This window comes from Chelonia mydas, chromosome 1 (assembly GCF_015237465.2).
Source record: "Chelonia mydas isolate rCheMyd1 chromosome 1, rCheMyd1.pri.v2, whole genome shotgun sequence".
NCBI classification, from domain to species: Eukaryota; Metazoa; Chordata; order Testudines; family Cheloniidae; genus Chelonia; species Chelonia mydas.
In genome coordinates, this window is record NC_057849.1 from 237356074 (window position 1) to 237381124 (window position 25051).

The following is a 25051-nucleotide window of genomic DNA, read 5'->3' on the forward strand; positions in this document are numbered from 1 at the left end:
TTCATGCTTTTGCTGAATATCCCTGGAGAACCCAGAATCTCTGTTCTGCACTCAGGATCATGAGCTCTAGAATACCAATCAGTCATGAATAGGGCACCGTGTCTGTCATGGAGGTTGCAGAAGTCATGGATTCCATAACTTTCCGTGACTTCTGGAGCAGCCAGTATGGCTGACCTGAGGGCTGCCAAAGCAGTTGCCTCCAGGGCCAGCTGATCAGACAGCCCCAGGAACAGCCCGAGCAGCGGCCCCTGGGGTGGCTGGAGCAGACTGTGCTCCGGCAGCCCCAGCAGCTGGTGCCACTGTCCCCACCCCCAGTAGCAGCCGCCCGGGAGTGGCCCCCCCAAGATTAGCCAAGGGTATTTATAGTATAAATCATGGACTGGTCACAGGCTGTGAATTTTTGTTTATTGCCTGTGATCTGTCCATGACTTTTACTAAAAATGCTGTGACTAAATCATATGAAGTTTAGCTTAGTCATGAAGCTAAAAGCATTGAAGCAGTCCTTTTTTTTACTTTTTTTTCAGGGAAAGATAGGTTGATTGACATCTGCACTGGATCTTAAAACCCTTTGTTCTATAGACATGTTCTGTTTTTAAAGGATTCATTAATACTGAGATATTTTCTGGCTTTTGTGTTGCAGGACTTAGGAAAACGGCTGATAAGTCTGAGCACCAACAAAAATCTACACTTTGCAGACTGTATGTTACAAAATTCATCATGAACTTTTTTTCTGGTTTATTTCCACTGCCCTCAATTGTGATTATTAATTTATCAAGTGAAAAGCAAAGGTATCAAACCATGAAGTGAGTTGTGTAATTTTGTAAATTTTGTCACGCCTGGGTGTGAACACCGAGCATCAGTTAGCTTGAGTTTAGCTTGTGCCACTGCTACGTTCATAGCAAACTACAAGTGTTACCTTTGGATTGCGCTAGAAAAGAGTGCATTAAAAACAGACACAGAAATGAGGCTCTTAAAGACTTCATGACACTTGTCAGAAGAATAGCCTTGGTATCTTGGGATATGATTGTCAGAGGGGCTGAGCACCCACAGCTCTTCTTTACTTCAGCTGGAAATCCGGGTGGTCAGCACTTACAAAAAAAAGCAGGCCTCTGGTCAAATTGTGAGCTGGGAAACTATATTCTTCCCATAAACTTCCCCCTTAGTTTCCCTTCAATTTAATGTATTTTTCACTCCTGTGTTTAACTCTTGTACTGTTACTGTGCACTACTAAATAGGTGGGGGGGGGGGGGGTTTCACTTCAGAGGTAATTGCATCTGAATGGTTTAGTGCAGTGTTGGATCTTTGTGTGGAAGACATGCCATTTAATACTGTTTTAATTATGGAGATATCTTTCTGGTTCCATAGTTAAGTTACTTTGAGATTTACACTTAAAGCAGAGATTAAACCTCTTAGTTATGTATGAATAATTTAGTGTATCCTCCCCAAACATTAAATAACGAGTTTTTCAAATTTTTAAATCTATTAGTTTGAGCAATAATTATTTTTAAATGGTTCATTTAAAAACTGTAATTTTTTCACACTTCTATCGCTAACAAATGGCTTGTTACTAGGGCTGTCAAGCAATTTAAAAAATTAATTGCGATTAATCACGCAATTAAAAAAATTAATCGCAATTAATTGCGCTGTTATATAATAGAATACCATTTATTTAAATATTTTTGGATATTTTCTACATTTTCAAATATATTGATTTCAATTACAACACAATACAAAGTATACAGTGCTCACTTTATTTTTTACAAGTATTTGCACTGTAAAAAACAAAAGAAATATTTTTCAATTCACCTAATACAAGTACTGTAGTGCAATCTCTTTATCACGAAAGTGCAATTTACAAATGTAGAATTATGTACAAAATAACTGCATTCAAAAATAAAACAATGTAAAACTTTCGACCCTACATGTCCACTCAGTCCTATTTCTTGTTCAGCCAATTGCTCAGACAAACAAGTTTGTTTACATTTATGGGAGATAATGCTGCCCGCTTCTTGTTCACAATGTCACCTGAAAGTGAGAACAGGCATTTTGCATGGCACTATTGCAGCCGGCATCGCAAGATATTTACATGCCAGATGCGCTAAAGATTCACATGTCCCTTCATGCTTCATTCAACATTTCAGAGGACATGTGTCCATGCTGATGACAGGTTCTGCTCGATAACAACCAAAAGCAGTGTGGACCGACACATGTTCATTTTTATAATCTGAGTCAGATGCCACCAGCAGAAGGTTGATTTTCTTTTTTGGTGGTTCGGGTTCTGTAGTTTCCACATTGGAGTGTAGATCTTTTAAGACTTCTGAAAGCATGCTCCACACCTCATCCCTCTCAGATTTTGGAAGGCACTGCAGATTCTTAAATCTTGGGTCGAGTGCTGTAGCTAGCTTTAGAAATCTCACATTGGTACCTTCTTTGCATTTTGTCAAATCTGCAGCGAAAGTGTTCTTAAAATGAACATGTGCTGAGTCATCATCTGAGACTGTTGTAACATGAAATATATGGCAGAATATGGGTAAAACAGAGCCGAAGACATACAGTTCTCCCCCAAGGAGTTCAGTCACAAATTTAATTTATGCATTTTTTTTTTAACGAGTGTCATCAGCATGAAAGCATGTCCTCTGGAATGGTGGCCGAAGCATGAAGGGGCATACGAATGTTTAGCATATCTGGCACGTAAATACCTTGCAATACTGGCTACAAAAGTCCCATGTGAATGCCTTTCTCACTTTCTGGGGACGTTGTTAATAAGAAGTGGGCAGCATTATCTCCCGTAAGTGTAAACAAACTTGTTTGTCTTTGCGATTGGCTGAACAAGAAGTAGGACTGAGTGGACTTGCAGGCTCTAAAGTTTTGCCTTGTTTTGTTTGTGAGTGCAGCTACATAACAAAAAAATAAATAAATCTACATTTGTAAGTTGCATTTTCACGATAAAGAAATTGCACTACAGTACTTGTATGAAGTGAACTGAAAAATACTATTTCTTTTATCATTTTTACAGTGCAAATATTTGTAATAAAAAATAATAAAGTGAGAATTGTACACTTTGTATTCTGTGTTGTAACGGAAACCAATATATTTGAAAATAGAGAAAAACATCCAAAAATATTTAATACATTTCAATTGTTATTCTACTGTTTAACAGTGCAATTAATCCCGATTAATTTTTTGAGTTAATCACATGATCTAACTGCGATTTAACTAAACTTTCCATATAGTTAAAACTCATTAAGTGGTGAATATGCTGCAGATAAAGAAATGTTTGTAATTAAGCGACATTTTTAACTGTTACATCTAATTATTATAATTATAGTCAGGGCAATGTCAATAGCTGAGGTCATTTTCCTGTTGTGTCTCAGGGCACGTCTTCACTGGCAACGTTAAAGTGCTGCCATGGCAGGACTTTAACATGGCTTGTGTAGTCGCAGCCCAGCACTGGGAGAGAGCTCTCCCAGCGCTCTAAAAAAACCCACCTCCATGAAGGCGTAGCTACTAATGCACTGTCTATACTGGTACATTACAGCGCTGAAACTTGCAGCACTCGGGGGGGTATTCTTTCATGCCCCTGAGCGAGCAAGTTGCAGCGCTGTAAAGCACCGATGTAGACAAGCCCTTAGGTCCAGATATTCAGCGAGTGTTAGGTACCTAAATACCTTTGAGGATGTGGGCCTACGTGACATCAGAGGTAACTCGAGAGAAATGATGGTGATTGAGTTATTTAGCATGTTGTAAATTCTATTGATTGAAATGTGTCAGTGAAGGGAAGGAGAAATGTATCAAGAGATCTCAGTGGTAGATTATTTGATCACCTGTGCACAACAAAAAGTCACCAAGCTTCATCTTCCTCCTGCTCTCCATAGGCTCCACTTAGAAGCAGTTGATGCTGCTGTACTTCTCCCCTGGCATTTTTCAATTCCCTGTAGGGAATATGTGTCACTATAACCTTCAGCCTCCTACAACAGGAGGTCAGATAGCAGTAGAATCATCTCAAACTCCTGGAGACAGTCAGCAAAAAGTGTAAACACCCTTCCCCCCTACAGCAAGGGTTTGGTGGCAGAATTATCATATCTACAGAAGGTATGTATACTGGCATCTTCCTTCATGGTAACAAGCTCTTTGACTCTGGTAAGGGATAGGGGAAAATAATGTAACTACAGATGAAGAATTATTCAATACTTTACTCTTTGTTGCATGTTTCTGTAAATTTTTGGCCATTTAATTATATACAAACATACATAAATCATGAATAGATAAATACTGCTTCATGTTAAAAAGTTTAACATATGAACAATATATGTTGCATCTTTAATTGAAAGCATCTGGGAAGATATGCAAAAAAATATTCAATACTCTGATCCATTATATGAAAATACAAGCTGTGACCCTGCAAACACTATTGCACATGAGTAGACTTAACTGGGTATCAGAGTAGCAGCCATGTTAGTTTGTATCCGCAAAAAGAAAAGGAGGACATGTGGCACCTTAGAGACTAACAAATTTATTTGAGCATAAGCTTTCGTGAGCTACAACTCAATTCATCGGAATGCATCCGATGAAGTGAGCTGTAGCTCACAAAAGCTTATGCTCAAATAAATTTGTTAGTCTCTAAGGTGCCACAAGTCCTCCTTTTCTTTTTAATTGGGTAGTTAGTCCCATAGAACTGAATGGTACTAGTCACCTAATTAAAGCATGTGTTTGCAGAATCAAGGCCACTGTTTGCAGTGAAACCTATTTCCAAAGAATTATTTGGAAATTGCCAAGTGTCAATGCACTAAATGTAAATATTTTTAACAATATATGCCAGTGTGGTGAAAGACTGTTTTGTGACTAGCCAGACGGAGCATCACAATATAACGGACTACATAAATAGTAATTTTTATTCTGAAAATTAAGTATTTAAAATTAAATTAATAAAACCATTAAAATTGCATAAGTGTTATTTTTTCTGTTTCCACCATCCTTTGTCTCATTATGTGCTAAACACAATGAAAAACATTCTAATTATAAAACAAAGTACTAGGAGAAATTTGAGGTGGCTAATCTATGCATCACTCACACATATTAAAAAGATCCATGGAAATGAACAGTTAAGACATTATCAAGCAACCTCTAAGCAGAAATCAAGATCACCATGCATGCTCCTCCCAGACCACAATCCCAATATCACAAGCATGGCTACAAACAGAAATTTGAAACAATGAGCCAGAGGAAATGTTAACTACCACCTAGTTAGCAGAAGACAGACTACATATGATCAGTAAGTGCATTTGACTCACTCAGATACTACAGTGACTAGGTCACAAAGCTATGTACATAGGTAGATCCTGCAATATAGGAGACTGGGAAGTACAAACTAGTCATTCTTAGAAGAGTTACAGAGAGCGCTTGTCTAAGTTGTGCGGCAGTGCACTCTACAGGGGTGTGATTTCTAAAGTTCACTTTGTTTGCACACTTATCAGAGCACGTAGACCATGCTGGTGCGCACCAGGAGTTCCTTGGTACACTTTAACATAGTACTATTTGAAACAGAACTATGTTAAAGCACAGTAGGGAACTTTCAGTGCATACCAGGAGGGAACACACGGACCAATTAATGTGCAAATGAGTGCATTTTAGAAATCACACCCCCATAGGGCCCATTGCCACACCATGTAGACAAGAACATAAGAACAAGCCCAGAGCCTTTCTCCTTACAGACTTGATATGATTATTTTGTGCTGAAAGTCTTTGAAATGATGAATCCAGTGACTGAGCTCATGGAGATATGATGGCCATAAGTGCATTACACATGCATGTAAATAATAACATGAAGCTCCAAGGAGCTCTGCCCTATATGTGTAAGGTCTTCAAGGTTTTGTCTTAACTGCCTACACGTGTTTTTCACAGCAAGATAAATGGACAATAGTTACCTCGCTGTAATATCCTAGTGGAGACAAGCTTCCTGTACTTTCTTCTGAGCGAGAGGTAGGCAAAGTTAATAATATTACCACCGCCACTGCATTGTTGACCTTGCCTGGTTTACCTCTCAGTAAAACTACAGAGCCTTGTCTCCAGTAGGATTTCACAGCAGGATAGTTCACATTAGTTATGCCACAGAAAAACAGGTGTGTTGTTTTGCAGTGAAGATGGAACCGCGGACTCTTTTAAACGAGGAGGAACCGCTAACAAACCATTGTAGTGCATGCAGCCAGCTGTTGTGACACCTGTGTGCTGCTGCCATTTTTGAAGGACTAGAAATAGCCCCCACCGCACTGTATGGTTACTGCAAAGGCAGAAGGCTGTGGGGGGATGATTTAGGACGTTGCACAAGGATCTGCACTGGATGCCTCTTGGTTATCAGGGAGGTGGGAGTTCAGGGTGTGGTTTGGGATTTATCTACCTGAATAATCACTTCTCTCCCTGTTTTATACTGTTAAAGCTACAATCAGCTGAGGCACTTGGGCTCTGAAGCCAACTTGGTATGGGGGCAGGCACTGCTGGCAGTGTTCTCCAGGAGGGCCCTTTGACTCTGGAAGTCACTCCCCCAACCACTGGTCTGAAGTAGCTTTGATCTATTGACCATCAGAACACTATGTGCTGGGGTGGAGGGTTTTGGAGGAAATGTATTTTGAGGCCTGTTAATTTACTCTTGGTGTGAAAGAGCGCAGTTTTGCTGCTGGATGATTACTCTTTGTGGATTATGATTCTAAATACTTGTTGGGATGTCTAGGCATGTGGCCCGGAGTCTATTTGTATACTAAATCTAAACAGGTAAATAGAAAGCACAGCAAGGGGAGATACAGAGACACTTACAAAGTATGCAGTGAAAGACAATTCAAGTAATTGGGCAGGTTAGACTAATAAATATGGAGCATATTAAGACTAATAAGAGCAACTCTGTTGCCTCTTGTCTCTCACTATCTCCATTTTTCTGCTGTCCCCTATTCTAACTTATCCAGTGTCAAATATTTAATATTAATGATCATCTGAAAGACAGAAAGGTCTCTAATTGCTTGTGCTGGATGCAGTACACCCAGACAGGGGACAGAATGGGCTGACAGATCCATCTTTATAATGCACCCCGTCACCTTGATATGCTTGCTTAGCCACGATTGTTAAATCCAAAGTGAGAATGACTATGCCAAGACACATCAGGGTCACAAGAGAAACTCTGGCCTTCAGAACAGAATGGGCTCCAATTTCAGTCTGCAATATTTTATTGTGTTCCACATATTTGGCTTAAATCCCATGCTGCAAAAACTGGGCATTTAAAGGGTCCCAAGGCAGGACAGTTTTTTGGCTCCTAGTGTTCAGTGTAGACTTGGTACTCAGATCTTTCATAACCATACCCTCTGAAATTCCACTCCCACTTCTTGGACAACTTCAAAAACATTTGCAAGGATGGTGCAATCTCTCAAAATGCCTGTCATTGTTCTTTGCCATTGGCTACAGACTCTCACTTGGGATCCACACCAAAAGCAACCACTTTAAGGAGCATCTAAATAAGACATGGATTAGAGGAGCACGGCTAAAACCCTGTACGTGCACATTCCTCCAGGGTTAGTACTGTGCCGCAGGGCTGCATAGCACAGGGAGACAAGTAGCGGAGGCAGTTTCAAAATCCAGACAGCACTAGGCCAGGTTCTTAGTCTGGCAAGAGAGGAAGATGTCACTGCACGGGACCCATTTGTGGTCATTTTAATTAGTACATTGGTCTCAGGAGCCCTTGAAGAGCCTGATTAAAATCCTCAAGACAAGCTGCCACTTGCACAGCAACAGAGACAAAAGACTTGTAACACTTTGTAAAGCCGCTTAGTCTTGAAGTGGAGGCCTGTAAAGCAGAGAAAATACAGCCACCCATGCCTGATGGCAGAGCTGGACCAGCCTGTAAAGGAAGGGTAGGGACGTGGGAGCAGCTGCAGAATAAAACAAAAGTATTTCATTAATGTTTCCTACCCTTCTCTTTATAAACTCAGACTTAGAAAGAGCTGATCTCCACTCGGGTCAAGGGAAGCCATCAGCTTTACTTTCTCTTTATACCTGCCCAGGTGAGTGCTCAGACTCTCACCTAGCAGAAGCTGCAGGGCATAGAGAAGAGGGTGTTGCTCTCATCCCCAGTAAGCTATGCTTCACCCTGCAAAGGCTGATTGACAGAACAACACTGAAGACTCAAAAGTCCCCTCTGCAGGGGGGTAATTAACATGTGCCTCAGTAATGAAGATTCTTAGGACTAGCAGAGACACTCATTACAAAACAGAAGGGGAAATCTATATCCACACACTTTCTGAATGCTAATGAGTGCTTTTTAGGGTAGTTTTGGGTTGGCTTGTAGCTTAAGTGGATCAAGGTCGAGGTTAGAGCTAAATTACTTTGCTAAAGTTCACCAATCACAACCACTCTTACCACTTTGTACTTCGCACAGCCAACACCCTTGCAGCATCTTTCTCTGACAGAGGCAGAGTCTGGCACTGGATAGCTGCGAACTGCCCATAGCCTGTGCTTCAGAACAGTTTCCGACAGTACCTTTCGTTAGGAAAGGCTGTGGATGCAGTAGCTATAGGTTTGTTTACAGCCAGCTGTCCTACACATCTGCCTTCAGTGACTTTTAGTGGAAAAAGCTGGAAATATAGTAGCTGTGAGCTCCCACACACCCACCACTCCTGCACCCTATCTCACAGTCACTCCTAAGGAGAGAGGCTTGAATAAATGTTCCTCTTCCAAGCCCACCACTAGCAATGCCCAGTTTCTTGTTCATAACCATAAGACAGAAAACAAATAACATTCAGAAGCCTTAATCACATACCTGGGTCTAGTCTCACCACAACAAGGCACACTATGAGAGCAGCCAAGAGCGTCTTTTTGTAAGGACTGGAACAGAAGTGGCTTGACATGGATCCCAGTGCTCTACGCAGCACTGTTAATATGTTCAACAACTTTCGGGACACAGAGCCTGGAATACAAGGACAAGAGGTGGTTAAATGAAAGGGTTAAAGCAAGGAAAATAAGACCACGCAGAAGAGCTGCAGGGTTCCAAAAACTCTCGATGGAGCATGTCATGGGGTGTCTGCCCCACACTAGACTAGGAAGGGTTAACCTCAGCAGCAAGCAGTGGAGGTAAGTCCTCTGAGTGGTCCACAGAGACTGCATGAGTGCAGCCAATCAGGGAAGAGTTGCAGGAACAACCAATCAGGGCCCAGCAAGCTCACATAAAAGGAGCTTTAGGGCAGAGCAAAGCAAAGCAAGTTATGCTGCTGCTGGGAGTTCAAGGAGTGAGGACTGTGTCTCTAGTGCATATTGGACAGAGCAACTACTCCACAGGATGGGGGAGCAAGAAGGAGCTCCTAATCGGCTGCTGGGGCTGGGTAGTTGGATATCCTGAGGTTAGGGCGAAGAAGATGCTGGGGCCACGGGGAAGTGGCCCAGGGAAACATAACAGCATTGGGAGAAATTAAAAAGTTGCAGCAAGAGGCTGCTATCTGTAAGGTCCCTGGGTTGGGACCTGGAGTAGTGGGTAGATTGAGACCCTAACCCTAAAAGGGAGGAACCCAGATGGTGACACAGCTGGAGGGTCAAGTCACAAAAGAGGATGCTGCGGTTCCTCAGGCTGCAAGAGGGGCCACTGCCAGATGCAGAGACAGAGTGATGATGTGCAAGCCATGGATGGGGGCGGTGGCCTCCAGCTAATCTCCAGAGTGGCCAGGAGGAGGTACCAGCCTGCTGGTGAGTAATGCACCCCATGACAGGGCAGCTATTCGAAGAGGAACACTGTGTTCATCCCTGGGTTCCTCAAGCACTCCTGACCAGTCTGCTGTTAGCAAGGATGTAACATCAGATTGGCTCCCGCAATCCACATCTTCCTAGTTGGGCAGCTATTAACAGAGGTGTGTTGCTTTCTTTTCCTGTTTTCTTTCTAAAAGCTTTGTGGTAGTTGTTACTGAGGAGGAAACTCTGTGGGAAGCTTGTACCCAAAGGACTTTATACAATTATAAATACTGATGTCCCATAAGGGAGGGATACCCCAGCCAGGTGCTGGAGCCCCGTGGAGACAAGAATTCCTGGATTACTTGGGAATTCTTAGGTTTAATAGGTGCTTAAATCCCACCCATAGATTCTACTACATGGGCTCAAAAAAGGAGAATAAAATAAAGAAAATTATTAATGGGAAGATAGTAGAAAGTTCACACTGGCAACTACATAAGCCCTTAGAGGAAATGTCATCTGTCTTAAGTTTTAATTGCATGTTTTTACATATTTCTTCGGTAATATATTTTAGAAACTAGAAAATAATTGTCTTAGTCTTTGCCAATGTGAAAGATAAACTTCGCCCTTGCAACTCTTATCAAGCAAGAGCATTTGGTTTACTACTATGTTTATGCACATGCCATATAAGAGGTCAAAAGGAACATCCCCTGGCAATATTGTTAGTTAACAGTTAATACCCACTAAGCTAGCAGACTAAGGCCATGTCTACACTATGGAAACTAGCATAATATAGATATGGCACTGTAGCGATGCTGGCATAACATTGTAGTGTAGATGCAGTCTACAGTGACGGATGGGGTCTGTCTATCACTCTAGGAAATCCACCTCCCCGAGCAACTGTTGTTAGATTGATGGAAGCATTCTTCTGTCAACCTAGCTGTGTCTACACTGGGGGTTAGGTTGGCATAGTCAGGGTGCACAGGGGTGTGGCTTTTTTTTTTTTACACCCCTGAGCACTGTAGCTAGGTCAACCTGTATTTTAAGTGTAGACCAGGCCTAATAGTATGTTGGGTAGCTGCTCCTGTTGCTGCAGCAGAAATGGGTACTAACTAGTGCCAGCTGTGATGGAATTTTGAGACCTAGAAACTTGCTGAAACTGAAACCACTTCCCATAACACTTTCAGTCACTACCAACCTTGGATAGGTTCAGAAAGGGGAACTGGCTGTTCAGTCATCCAACTGGGCATGATAAAAAAGAAAAAGAGATAAAACTGGTAATGGATACAGAGCCTCTTCCTCCTAAAACACCAGTTTGAATCTAGCCCTAGTTGGTAATGAAGACTGAACAGTCAACCCATGTATTGGCAGCTTGATGTGTGGAAATAAGTGGGTAGCTTTCACCTCTGTTCCCAGTGGACAAGTATTCAAATCCCACAAAAAAAACATCATTGCAATTGGCATCCAGCAGAGAAGTCAAAAACTAAACAGACATGGGGAGCTTGGAATACTGTGGATTTCTGAGCACAGTTTGAGGTCTTTATTTTAATTTAAAAGCCCTTTAGTAGTTTGGGTTTGTTGAGGTACCACCTCTTCCCTCATACAATGCTGCCACTGTTGTGAGGACTGCAGAACTGCAACTCCCTCATTGTAGATGGGAGGAGGCTACTCGCAGGGCAGTTCTCTGTGAAGAACTTTTAGATTTGAAACTCGCTTCTCCTCTCTACCTGCCAGATTTGCTGGCCTTCTGGGCGTGCTGCAAAGTCTAGCTTTTCTCCTGAACATTTGGGAAGGAGCCAAGCTGAGGGAACTGGGGTACAAGAAAGGGGGCTGAGATGAATTATTATTTATTAGCAGACAGCGGTTATGTGAGGGGGAGAGGCAATCTGTAGATTGTATGTGTTGAGCTGCATTTCGACATTGTGAGTTGTAACTATAGTGAAAGCACCAAGAGCAAGTAGGTAAAACACTTAACATAAGGCTAAATAAAAATAAAGAGTGATTTGGCCCAAGTTCAATCACTCCCTCTTCTACATCTTGGAAGAAGAAAGCAGGATTGTGAGGCTTAGAGAGAGCGCCTACCTAACAACTTCTCCCTTGCTGTGGCTGGTTGCTCTTCAGGGCCTGATTGTGTCTCTTCCTGCTGCACCCACTGACACCTCCTCTTGTTAATGGTGCTCAGAGCCTCAAGTTGTTGCTCTTTACTGAAAACTTCACAGCCCTGTACCAGATCCTCTGCCTCCACAAATTGTCCAAGGGGAAGCAACACGTGCAACAGATGCAACTCCATCAAGGTGCCATACGAAGGCAGACTCTGATTGGTTAGATCTCTCAGCCAATAACTGTCAACTTCCAACATCACATGGGGCTCCTTCACTGTGCTGTACAATAGGATGCTAGAATGCAAGAAAAAAATGAATGTTACACTACGAACTATTTGCAAAGTTGAGATCACTTACAGTTACCAACTTCAGTCATCTATAACCAGGACTGGACATAGATCCCTCAGTGACAATCTGCACTCCACGCAGAGAGGGAGGGAGTCCCTAGAAAGCAATATGAAGCAACCCCTCAGCATGTGTCTACACTGCAGCAGGGAGGTGTGATTCCCAGCATGGGTAGACAGACATGATTCCCAGCAGGGAGGTGTGATTCCTAGGTCAGGTCAAGCTACCGCACTAAGAACAGCAGCGTAGCTCCTACAGCACTGGTGGCAGCTTGGCCTAGCCACCCGAGCTCGGACCCAAGGGGAAGGCAGGGGGCTGGGATTCGGATGGCTAGCCTAAACTATCGCCAGTGCCACAACATCCACACTATTATTTTTAGTGCACTAGCTTGAGCTGAGCTAGGGTGAGTCGATCTACCCACAGTGGGAATGACACCTCCCAGGTGCAGTGCAGACATCCGCAGAGGCCAAGCTTCCTTCCTTCCCCAGCAACGTTCCCAGACTTTCATCACCTGATGCAGGGAGCAAAGGTCTAGTACAGCAGTCACTGTTAAGATGTAAGAAATGTTATCATCTTAAAACACATGCTCTTCACTGGGGGTGACATGTGACCTTCTCCCTGCACTTACTGATGGCATCACAGAGTCTGAGTCTTCGCTAAGGCCACGAAATTCATGACTTAACAAGACACATCAGGCAGTAGTTTCCTGGGCAGCTCTCAGACCCTTTGGGTTTTGACATGAGGGGTCCTAAAGGCTGGCAAATACACAGATTTGACTAATGGGTGAAATGCAGTAATCTGAGAATCAAATGTCCCGAGACCCATTACACTCATTTAAGGCTCTCAAGCTGCATGTGGCTTTTCATAGCCCTGAATAATACTCTTTGCTCAGGCTTGGTTAATCATGACCCAACCCCCTTGCGACAGCTGCCAAGCCCTCCTCAACCTCCTCCCCCAATAACAAGCATCAAATCCATTTTCCCCTCCTTCCTAGAGAGGCCAAATCCTTCCACGACTCCATGCTCTCAGTAATAAGACTCCTGCACACCTTCTTCTAAGAAGCCTGTACTTCCAAGGGAGACTAGATTTGCTTCAGCAGTCACTTGGAATGGTACTTGCCTGCCTTTATAAAGTGCTTTGAGATCCATAGGTGGAAAGCCCTGTAAGTACTTAATACTTTTATATATTCAACTTCTTGCAGCACTCTCTTCATGCTAAAAACTAAATTTAAAAAACACGCTTCTGATAAAGAGAAGATTCTCTGGATTTTTCATAGGTATTTACTATAGCCCCATTCCATTCATTGATTAAGTGGTTCTTTGGCTATTCATAGGTCAGGTGCCACTGCCACAGCATCTTTCATCACAAGGATTGCTATGAGAACATATGAACGGCCACACTGGGTCAGACCAAAGGTCCATCTAGCCCAGTATCCTGTCTTCCGACAGTGGCCAATGCCAGGTGCTGCAGAAGGACGGAACACAACAGGTAATCATGAAGTGATCCATCCCCTGTCGTCCACTACCAGCTTCTGACACACAGAAGATGTGGACACTCAGAGCATGGTGTTGCATCCCTGCCCATCCTGACTAACAGCCATTAATGGACCTATTCTCCATGAACGTTAGTTCTTTTTTTGAACCCTGTTACAGTTTTGGTCTTCACAAAATCCATAGCAAGGAGTTCGACAGGTTGACTGTGCATTGTGTGAAGAAATATTTCCTTTTGTTTGTTTAAAACCTGTTGTCTATTAATTTCATTGGGTGACCCCTTACTTCTTGTGTTATGTGAAGGAGTAAATAACCCTTCCTAATTCACTTTCTCCACACCAGTCAAGATTTTATAGACCTCTATCATGTTCTCCCTCAGTCATCTCTTTTTCCAAGCTGAAAAGTCCCAGTCTTTTTAAGCTAATACCCCTAATTATTTTTGTTACCCTTCTCTGTACCTTTTCCAATTCCAATGTGTCTGTTTTGTGATGGGGTGAGCAGATCTGCACACAATATTCAAGAAGTGGATGTACCATGGATTTATATAAAGGCAATATGATATTTTCTGTCTTATTATCTATCCCTTTCCTAATGGTTCCTTACATTCTGTTCGCTTCTGTCAGGAGATAGTCACAGTAGTCCAGCCCTGCTAGTGAAGGAGAGAAGGGAAGAACATGTCTTTCACTGCATTAAAGCACTAGGGAGATGCTGCACTGATTGAGACAACATATTCTAGTGGAGATGTTAAACCACTGCCTGACTACAGGTGCTAGATAAAGATCACATAACACTGGGGGAGTGTGATCTTGATGTCAGGGCAACATCCCTTCTCACACTAACAGGTTCCAGTGTCTCTAGCTGTGGAAGAGGCAAAACTTGTTACATAAGTCTCTAACCTATCACTGTGGCATTCCTTGAAAATGAAAGATGCTGCAGAAAACCAAGTTCAGCTCTGTTCTTTCATTCTGAAAAGGTTCCCTCTGAACAGCTCTGCCTGCCTGCCCCCTGCCGCGCCCCCCATCCCCCCCCATGCACAGGGAGATGACAAGAAAGGAGGAGGGACGACACAGGAGGAAAAAGCCCAACTCAAACTCCATACAACAGACTACACATATAGGTTGTGGAACCTGGGTATTTTAGGCAGAACATATCTGGAAAGTAGAGATAATTACTCACCACAGTTCCAGAATTTTTGGAGGCAGAAGTTCAGGGACCTGGTAATACTGCAGGACCCAAGACAGAACTTCTCTCCACCGGTTCATCTCTGCCAGGGCCTGGATCCCCACAATGCACAGGGAGCTCTTCACTTCCGCAAAGCTGTCCAATGGAGAAGACAGGCCAAATGAGCACTTGTGAGAAATGCTGTTTCAAAATCCTTCCCCGCCTGACACATCTGATGTTAGGGGCTTTCTAATTCCTCCTCAGCAGCTTTTCCCCGAAAGCACAGACTATGTTCAGCCTTTTTTGCTGGACATGTTTGTTACACATCTCCAGCAGAAGTCCCACAACTCTCAATCATGCACAGACCCCTTTTCATACTCCTCAGGAGTTGTCTATATTCACAGGTATTAAAGCAGCCAAAACGAGCCAAATTTACCTGTAAATTAGTTTAGGCTTTTAACAACAATCTAGCCTCCAGTAATGGTTTGGTGACTAGAAATCATGACAAGGACCGTTGGCATCATTATTATTATTATTTTAGGAATGGCAATGTGCTGAAATTGTGATTCTAAGAGATTCCAAACCTAAATAATGCATGATTGATAAAACACTCTTTAAGACCAAAAACAAATAATAAAAAAGTGAGTGAGAACGGGTTCAGGCCCTGGCCTGAAATTCAAGAGGACTGGGTTCAATTCCTCGCCCTGCTTGTGCGACACAGAGTCAGTGATTCAAACATTCTCTCTGCCTCATGCCTGGTCAACACTGGAAAATTAGGTTGGTATAACTACGTCATTCGGGGGTGTGAAAAATCCACACTTCTGAGTGACACAGTGAAACCAATCTAACCCCCAGTGTAGAAAGCGGTAGGTTGACGGGAGAATTCTCCCATAGACCTAGCTACTGCCTCTTGAGGAGGTGGATTACCATTGGTGTAGGCAGTGCCTTCACTGAAATGCTACAGCGGTGCAGCTATGCTGCTGTGGCATTTTAAGTGTAGACAAGCCCTTAGTTCCCCACCTTTAAATGAGGATTCTTCCCTCCCACCCTTTGTTGGTCTTGTCTAGTTAGACCATCAGCTCTTTGAGATAGACCGTGTGTTTGTGCAGCACCTAGCACAATGGGGCCTTCATCTCCACTGGGGTCTCTGAGTGTGACTATAATATAGCAAGTAAAATATAAACCTAAACTGCTCCTTTCCCATCTGGGGGATTTTTTTTTTAAGTGTCCCTCCCTGGTTCTTCAGCCAGGTAACAAGTATAGGCTCTATCCTTGTTGTGACTAATCCTAACATAATTCCAATGCTATTTTACACATGTTCTTCCAGGGAATTCTCATCTTCACACCCCTCCCCACTTTTAAATGTGTTTGTGGGTCATTTAGTATCTAGTAGAACCATAAGAACCTCTGGACTATATTGCAGTGGGGCATAATAAGGTCAATAAACTACATCATTCTGATGGCTTTTGAACTCATCATAACTAACAAGCAAAGCAGAGCCAGACCAGATCTATTGATTGGCAGGACCTCCAGAGAAATGGGAGTTACAGGCCTAAATACATTGGAGGAGCTGTGCTTAAGTCCCTTAAGAGTTCATCTATTCCAGCTGTTCATTTCCTCCACCACAAATCATAAACCTGTATTAGGTACACAGCTTTGGAAATGAAGAGGAGCAGGAGGAGTATTTTTGTGTTCAGACAGGGAAGGGGGGGAACGAGGAACAAGACTAGATGACCTAAGGCACTTAGATTCTGTTTCTACGCATCTCCCTAGTCATAGACAAAGGAATAAAACTATCCCTCAATATAGTGGTTTATAAAGGGTTAATAAATTAGAGATATTCTAAGCATGTTACAGAGATAAACAGTAAGAGAAATTCCTAGTCCCTTCTATCCTTGGAATCTATTGTGATCATCTAGTCTGATCTCCAGTACAACACAGGCCATAAAACGTCTCCAAAATAATTCCCAGAGCATATTTTAATTTCAAAGTAGTCAATGATAAAGAATCCACCATGACCCGGGTAAATTGTTCCAATGGTTAATTACTCTCACACTTAAAACGATATACCTTATTTCCAGTCTGAATTTGTTTAGCTTCAACTTCCAGCCATTGGATCATATTATACCTTTCTCTGCTACATTGAAGCGTCCATTATTAAATATTCTCCATGCAGGTACTTATAGACTGTAATTAAGTCACCCCTTAACCTTCTCTAGCAAAACAGATTCAACTCCTTTAATCATTATCGTGGCTCGTCTCCGAACCTTCTCCAATTTATCAACATCTGTCTTGAATTGTGGACACCATAACTGGACACAATAGTGCAGCAGCAGTTCCACCAATGCCAAATACAAAGCTAAAATAGTCTCCCTACTCCTACTTGAGATTCCCCAGCTTATGCATCCAAGAATTACATTAGCCCTTTTAGCCACAGCATCATGCAGGGAGTTCATGTTCAGCTGATTATCCACCATGAACTCCAAATTATTTTCAGTCACTGCTTCCCAGGAGAGAGTCCCCCATCATGTAAGTGTGGCCTACATTCTTTGTTCCTAGATGTATTTAGGCATATTAAAATGCAAACAGAGTTATAGGCAGGTCAGCAAGTGTTACAGATGGCTATCAGTCGTGTATTGACTACTTGGACTCTAAAACTATAGATTAACCATTTACTAAAACGTGCACTAATCATTCATTAATCCTTTATAAATAGAACCTTAATATAAAGCGTGATCAATAATCCCACGCTTTGTTTTTCCTGAGTTCTTATACATTCTTAGACCTATTATCATCAAAATGCCTTGATTCTCAAGGATCTCCAAGCAATTCATATACAGGAATCATTTCCCTTACCTAGGGCATGCAGTTACTGCTGCCTGAAACAAATCAGCTGTTTGTATACAGAACAGCAACATTACACCCCATTTCAGGGTTGAAAGCAAAAAAGAATGTATTATTTCCAAATGGAACAGCATGGAGTTAAAAAGTAATTAGACAAATCAGACTTTGGCCAGGACACCAATATTAACGCTCTCACTACTGTAAAAAAATGCTATGAAATTTTTAACTACCAAAGATGGTCATGGATCTCTCCTTTACCTGTCACACAAAAGGCAACAGCACTGACTCTGACCAGTAACACTTCCAACTCTACCCACGTAGAAGGTTGAGGGGGAAAGAGGGGCAAAAAAATCCAAAACCAGAACCCACAGCAAAATTATTTCTAAGCAAAATATTTCAGAGCGATTCATTAAAAATAGTCAGCGTCTATGCATCCCTCTAGGAGTTCACGATGGAGTCCCTGAAGGCAGGACATAACAGATGTTACACGGATACATTAGACCTTAGCTGAGTCCTGTCAAACATCTCAGGACTACTGTAGTCCAGTGTGTTCACGAACAAAAGCCAAGACTTCTCGGTCCAGGGGTCACTCAGAAACAGATTTCGTCTGCGCTTGGATCTGAGATTTCGCAGGGAACCCGCCGCACAGGCCCTGCCTGCGTTGGCCCTGAATAACTAAACAGCGGGAACCTCCTTTGCTGCATGCCCAGGGGTGACTGGGAACTCCCCCCCCCGCCCCCCGGTACCTTTCACCGTCAGGGTCTGAGGCGAGGCTCTCGCAGCCCCGCTCACACCTGTCCAGAGCGGCAGCAAAGTCCAGGTGCACCACCAGCAAATCCGCGGCCTCCTCCAGCAAAGCGGTCGCAGGGGCTGGCACGGGAGACAAGGACAGAGGCTCGCTGCTCCTGAGGAAGCCTGCCAGCCCGCTGAGTCCCGCGAGGGACACCGGCAAGTCGTTCTTCATGGTGCCCGGGGAGCGGCGGCTGTTAGCTTCCGGGCTGGGCGACGTGCCCTCGAATCCCGTCCCCGATCTCCCTCGGGGCCACCGCTGGCCGCGCGGCCCCAGCTGCTCCCGAAGCGTCCCCGCCCCGGGGCACGCGCGGGCCGGGTCCTCCCGCACGCGGGCTCAAGCGCCAGCCCTGCCCCGCGGCCCGGAGCGCAGCGGCCGCGGGAGGCGCTGCGCGGGGCCCGAGAGCCGGCGTGCTCTGCGCCTGTGTCCTGGCTGGCCGGGCGGACCCCTTCTTCGCTGCGTTCCCGAAAAGCCCAGAGCCTGGCACCCGCCCGCCTCGCGGCGCCCAAACCCTGTGCAGGGGACTCTGGGGTTTGTAGTTTCTTGGGGTCACGGTGCTGCCGTCGTGGGCAGGGCGGAGGAGGAAAGCAGGCAGCATGCAGTCTGCTCTAGGATTTAAAACTGAGCGGCGAGGATGTGAGGGGTTTGTAGACGTGAGATTTAGATTCAGGTTCCAGGGGTTATGCTGAGCAGGGGTGGGAAGGGCTGGCCCACTTTCCCCGGATGGCAGTAGAAATTTAATTACTTTATATGTTGATTTTCTCCGTTCCTTATGGCAGAGGAGATCTTCATTGAGCTGCGATGGGTGTGGACTCTGAAGCCCTGAACGCAGCAAATACCAAGCCACAGCTTGCCATGAAAGTGAGGATTTCAAAACCCACTGGGCCCACCTGGGATGACACATCTGACCCTTCAGGACTTGGGACCTGATTTTAAGAGGTACTGAGCATCCACAAGCGTAGGATAAATCAACTGGAGTTCAGCATCTCTGAAAATCAGGCCCTGGGTGCCTGAAATCCAAAAATTGCTGTAAAGAGCTAGCTTTTGTTATACTGCATTGGAACAGAATAGAGCATGGCAGGGGGAGGGTGATAGGCAGTGGCCTAGCCTGTTTTCCTTTGACTTATTTAAAGAAAAAAGCAGGTTCTCTGGAATCCAGACAGAAGGCCTTCAAGTGTTTTTAAAAGCTATTGCTATTGGTAGTTATTGTATCAGAGGGATACGACTCTTTGAACATGGGGCAGCTATGCTCACTCTAGATCAGTGCTACTCAAAGCGGTGGTCCGCGGACCGGTGCCGGTCCGTGAGCCATCAGCTGCCGGTCTGCACGCACATTGGAAAAAAAAAATTGCCGGTCCCCCACATCAGATAGCTTGAGAAGCACTGCTCTAGATGACTGAAATTGATAATGGGAGTCATCAGGAGTTCCAGGTTCTGTTCTTCTCTCTGTCACTGACTTTCTGTGTGACCTTAAGAAAGTCACGTATGGCCAGATGGTCAAAAATGTTGAGCAGCTGGAACTCAGTGGGAGCTCTAGGGGAGTTGTGGGTGATCAGCATCCTCAAAAATCAGGTCACTTAGCCTCTGTTACCCAATTTGTAAAGTTCTTTATCTCTCCAGCTGAAAAAGACTGTCTGTGCAAAGCATCATTATGTAAGCCATGCAAAATTGTCATGAACATTTACTAGCTCACACACAAGACCTTCTCATCCACTGACTACCAGGAGGGTAAATTATAATAAAAAAGTTATTCACCTTCCAAAAACACAAAATACTTGCTGTGGCGAAGTGGGGGAATTGACTTTTGCAAGTCTATATTATCTTCATCTTATGTTTTGGAAAATTAATGTCTTCTGTAGACAAAGGGTCAGAGCTGGCTAGAACCAACCAAATGTAAAAGGCAGCATGGTGCTCACAGCCACTGTAACTTGGCCACATTGCAAATATATTGTATATTAAGTCCTTGAAGTTAATACTATATCGTAATACATGTAGTGAAGGATCATTCCCAATCAAAAGTGTGCTCAGGGAGTCATGCACATACCATCCTGAAAAGTTTCTGAAGTGAATTATGCTATAGAGAAATTTAGGGTTTATCTTGTATTGTGAAAGGATTGACTGCAAGATCATGGCACACTTATTGCAGTTCCATCTATAAATCCCAGTTTGCATGTAGTGGTGGCATGCTGAAAAGACATGAACTGCCCTGGAAGAGAGGAAGACCTGATGTTGCAAGTCTGTGTATGCAAGAGAGAGAAGAGGTTTTTTTTGATGTAGGATAGGGTATGTGTCTCTGTCTTAGTGACAAGTCTCAAAGGGCTTGAGTCTCAGAGTTTGCCTTTGGTTCAAATAAGGACACAAAGTTTATCAAAATCTTTGACTTCTCTGGCCACCAAGACTTCTCCTATAAAAGAACTGAGTCCAAACCAATGTATCCACCTTTAGCTCCACGGGTAAGCAGGAGAGTCAAAGAAGGAGGAATCTGTAGGACTAGGAGACTGCATTTCTTCTGTTTAGTCTCAAGGTGTCGCCCTAACAACATACATTTACTCAAGAAAACAGTTTTCAAGGACCTAGAGAACAGTTATTTTAAAAAGAAAAGGAGGACTTGTGGCACCTTAGAGACTAACAAATTTATTTGAGCATAAGCTTTCATGAGCTACAGCTCACTTCATCGGATGCATGCAGTGGAAAATACAGTGGGGAGATTTATATACACAGAGAACATGAAACAATGGGTGTTACCATACAGACTGTAACGAGAGTGATTAGGTTAGGTGAGCTATTACCAGCAGGAGAGCTGGGGGGGGTTGGGGGGGAACCTTTTGTAGTGATAATGAAGGTGGGCCATTTCCAGCAGTTGTCAAGAACGTCTGAGGAACAGCGGGGGTGGGGGGGAAGAAACATGGGGAAATAGTTTTACTTTGTGTAATGATCCATCCACTCCCAGTCTTTACTCAAGCCTAAGTTAATTGTATCCAGTTTGCAAATTAATTCCAATTCAGCAGTCTCTTGTTGGAGTCTGGTTTTGAAGTTTTTTTGTTGAAGAATTGCCACTTTTAGGTCTGGTTTCAGAGTAGCGGCTGTGTTAGTCTGTATTCGCAAAAAGAAAAGGAGTACTTGTGGCACCTTAGAGACTAACCAATTATTTGAGCATAAGCTTTCGTGAGCTACAGCTCACTTCACTTCTTTTATGAATCCAATGAAGTGAGCTGTAGTTCACGAAAGCTTACGCTCAGAAAATTGGTTAGTCTCTAAGGTGCCACAAGTACTCCTTTTCTTTTCACTTTTAGGTCTGTAATCAAGTGACCAAAGAGATTGAAGTGTTCTCCGACTGGTTTTTGAATGTTACAATTCTTGACGTCCGATTTGTGTCCATTTATTCTTTTACGTAGAGACTGTCCAGTTTGGCCAATGTACATGGCAGAGGGGCATTGCTGGCACATGATGGCATATATCACATTGGTAGATGTGCAGGTGAACGAGCCTCTGATAGTGTGGCTGATGTGATTAGGCCCTATGATGGTGTCCCCTGAATAGATATGTGGACACAGTTGGCAACGGGCTTTGTTGCAAGGATAGGTTCCTGGGTTAGTGGTTCTGTTGTGTGGTGTGTGGTTGCTGGTGAGTATTTGCTTCAGATTGGGGGGCTGTCTGTAAGCAAGGACTGGCCTGTCTCCCAAGATCTGTGAGAGTGATGGGCCGTCCTTCAGGATAGGTTGTAGATCCTTGATGATGCTTTTGAGAGGTTTTAGTTGGGGGCTGAAGGTGATGGCTAGTGGCGTTCTGTTATTTTCTTTGTTGGGCCTGTCCTGTAGTAGGTAACTCCTGGTACTCTTCTGGCTCTGTCAATCTGTTTCTTCACTTCAGTAGGTGGGTATTATAGTTGTAAGAACGCTTGATAGAGATCTTGTAGGTGTGTGTCTCTGTCTGAGGGGTTGGAGCAAATGCGGTTGTATCGTAGAGCTTGGCTGTAGACAATGGATCGTGTGGTGTGGTCTGGATGAAAGCTGGAGGCATGTAGGTAGGCATAGCGATCAGTAGGTTTCCGGTATAGGGTGGTGGTTATGTGACCATCGCTTATCAGCACTGTAGTGTCCAGGAAGTGGATCTCTTGTGTGGACTGGTCCAGGCTGAGGTTGATGATGGGATGGAAACTGTAGAAATCATGGTGGAATTCCTCAAGAGCTTTTTTTCCATGGGTCCAGATGATGAAGGTGTCATCAATGTAGCACAAGTAGAGTAGGGGCATTAGGGGACGAGAGCTGAGGAAGCGTTGTTCTAAGTCAGCCATAAAAATGTTGGCATACTGTGGGGCCATGCGGGTACCCATAGCAGTGCCGCTGATTTGAAGGTATACATTGTCCCCAAATGTGAAATAGTTATGGGTGAGGACAAAGTCACAAAGTTCAGCCACCAGGTTTGCCGTGACATTATCGGGGATACTGTTCCTGATGGCTTGTAGTCCATCTTTGTGTGGAATGTTGGTGTAGAGGGCTTCTACATCCATAGTGGCTAGGATGGTGTTTTCAGGAAGATCACCGATGGATTGTAGTTTCCTCAGGAAGTCAGTGGTGTCTCGAAGACAGCTGGGAATGCTGGTAGCATAGGGCTTGAGGAGGGAGTCTACATAGCCAGACAATCCTCCTGTCAGGGTGCCAATGCCTGAGATGATGGGGCGTCCAGGATTTCCAGGTTTATGCATCTTGGGTAGCAGATAGAATACCCCTGGTCGGAGTTCCAGGGGTGTGTCTGTGCGGATTTGTTCTTGTGCTTTTTCAGGGAGTTTCTTGAGCAGATGGTGTAGTTTCTTTTGGTAACCCTCAGTGGGATCAGAGGGTAATGGCTTGTACAATGTGGTGTTGGAGAGCTGCCTAGCAGCCTCTTGTTCATATTCCGACCTATTCATGATGACGGCAGCAGCTCCTTTGTCAGCCTTTTTGATTATGATGTCAGAGTTGTTTCTGAGGGTGTGGATGGCATTGTGTTTCTGCACGGCTGAGGTTATGGGGCAAGTGATGCTGCTTTTCCACGATTTCAGCCCAAGCACGTTGGCGGAAGCACTCTATGTAGAAGTCCAGTCTGTTGTTTCGACCTTCAGGAGGAGTCCATCCAGAATCCTTCTTTTTGTAGTCTTGGTAGGAAGGTCTCTGTGGGTTAGTACGTTGTGCCAAACTCAGAGTTCGGGGTCAGGTTGAAGTTTGCTCCATTAACTAGCAAAAGCTGACTAGCTAAAGTTGAGGTCCCAAGCTTTCTCTCTCTAAATAAATAAACAAAAACACTAGCAGGGAGCAGACCTGAGAGAAAGGGGCAGGGCTTACACTATGAAATATGTTGGGTCTGGTCACATTGCACAGTTTCTTTTTTGAAGGAATTCCTGTTTTTCTTCCTGTTTCTCCTCCATGATCCTCAAGGGCCCTGTATTGTGGCAGCATGTGGCTGGCTCCCTCTGAAGCCCATCAGTGGTGCTTCTTGGAAAGTTGTTTAAAGGATGGTGGTGTACTCGAGGCCAGTAGCTTCCTGATATACTAGATGAATGCAAGCCTTCCAGGGCTTCTTCTCCCTACATTATACTCCACACCATGAGATCTCCTCAGGAATCCTTTTTATGCATGAGTATTCATGCGTTCACTACTACAGTACTTTTTAAAAAGGGTGAAACGGTTTGTCCAATGAGCTGCAGTGTGGGCATTACAGTTGCCTCCTTCACTACATGACCTCACAGTGTACGTGCAGTAATATAAAATACTACATATGCTTAACTATTATGGAAAATAGGGCAGTTTGAACATAAATCAGTATTACACAATGAGAAAACTGCCTCCAACCATATACTTCCAGCTGAGCAGCAGGATAAGTTACGCTGTTTTGTATGTTTGCTAATTGCCCCCTGTTGTGTGTGATCATTTAATGAAAGTCATTAATGCAATGCAAGTGCCTAAGGTGTCAGAGAAAAGGCTTTAACCGGGATTTAATTCTGATGTTTCTGATTGGAGCAGTAGTGTGATTGAAATGTATCAGCTTTACTGTTGCCCTATCCTGTTTTTTGCATATAATTACTTAGCACAGGCAAAGAGAAGAACCTGCTCCCTTCCATAATGAGATAAAAATATTGTGCAAAAGCATTACTTACCAAACTAGAATGTAATAGGGTCTTTAATGTGTGCTTTGTTGTGTGAAGCACTCATATGCCATGGTGATGACTCCAGCATGAAAACCTAGATAGATATAATTCAGGAGGAGAAGGTATAACAAACCAGAGGATTAAAACACTGTTAAAAGGGGGCATGGGTTGTAATTAAGAAGGAAAACAAGGGTCATCCTCAGACGTCTTTCTTTCTGTTGCCTTTGCTGGCTGTTTGCATGTTGGAAAACAACATTCCTTGCTGGAAACTAGAACTCCCAGTGTGCACTGTGGGAAGAGAATGGGTTGTACCAGTTAGTGCCCAACACAAATTCCCAAATATGGAGAAGGAATCAATTTTGAAAGAGGCAAACAGTTGCGGAAAAGTCCCCACCAAGAATCAGACAGGGAGCAAGAGAGAGAGAGAGAGCATGAAAATGAGGTAAGTTAGCAATATGCAAATATACTGTTCAAGCGTGTCATTTAAGGAGGACAGCCAAGA

The 25051-nt window shown here is 43.7% G+C and overlaps 1 protein-coding gene and 1 long non-coding RNA gene across 8 annotated transcripts in view; one reads left to right on the top strand and one right to left on the bottom strand.

Annotated features, from left to right (window-relative positions):
• The window catches only part of LOC114022129, a 53123-nt gene extending 48183 nt beyond the window's left edge, over positions 1-4940 (top strand). For all 3 annotated transcript variants that reach the window (XR_006288610.1, XR_006288607.1, XR_006288611.1), the window contains one exon: positions 641-4940. This is a non-coding gene — a long non-coding RNA (uncharacterized LOC114022129). The remainder of the gene's footprint in view (positions 1-640) is intronic.
• PEX26 (peroxisomal biogenesis factor 26) overlaps positions 1-18855 on the bottom strand; it is a 27158-nt gene extending 8303 nt beyond the window's left edge. The window contains exons 1-5 of one of the 5 annotated variants that reach the window (XM_037877491.2): positions 18430-18849; positions 14807-14947; positions 11776-12089; positions 8798-8944; positions 4867-7910 (exon numbers count right to left, since the gene is read on the bottom strand). In XM_037877491.2, the coding sequence (XP_037733419.1) occupies positions 7807-7910; positions 8798-8944; positions 11776-12089; positions 14807-14947; positions 18430-18599 (876 nt within the window). In that variant the 5' untranslated portion in view covers positions 18600-18849 and the 3' untranslated portion in view covers positions 4867-7806. The other 4 variants (XM_037877482.2, XM_043539906.1, XM_037877496.2 and 1 more) reach the window with 4 other exon arrangements.
• Positions 18856-25051: the final 6196 nt, after the last annotated feature.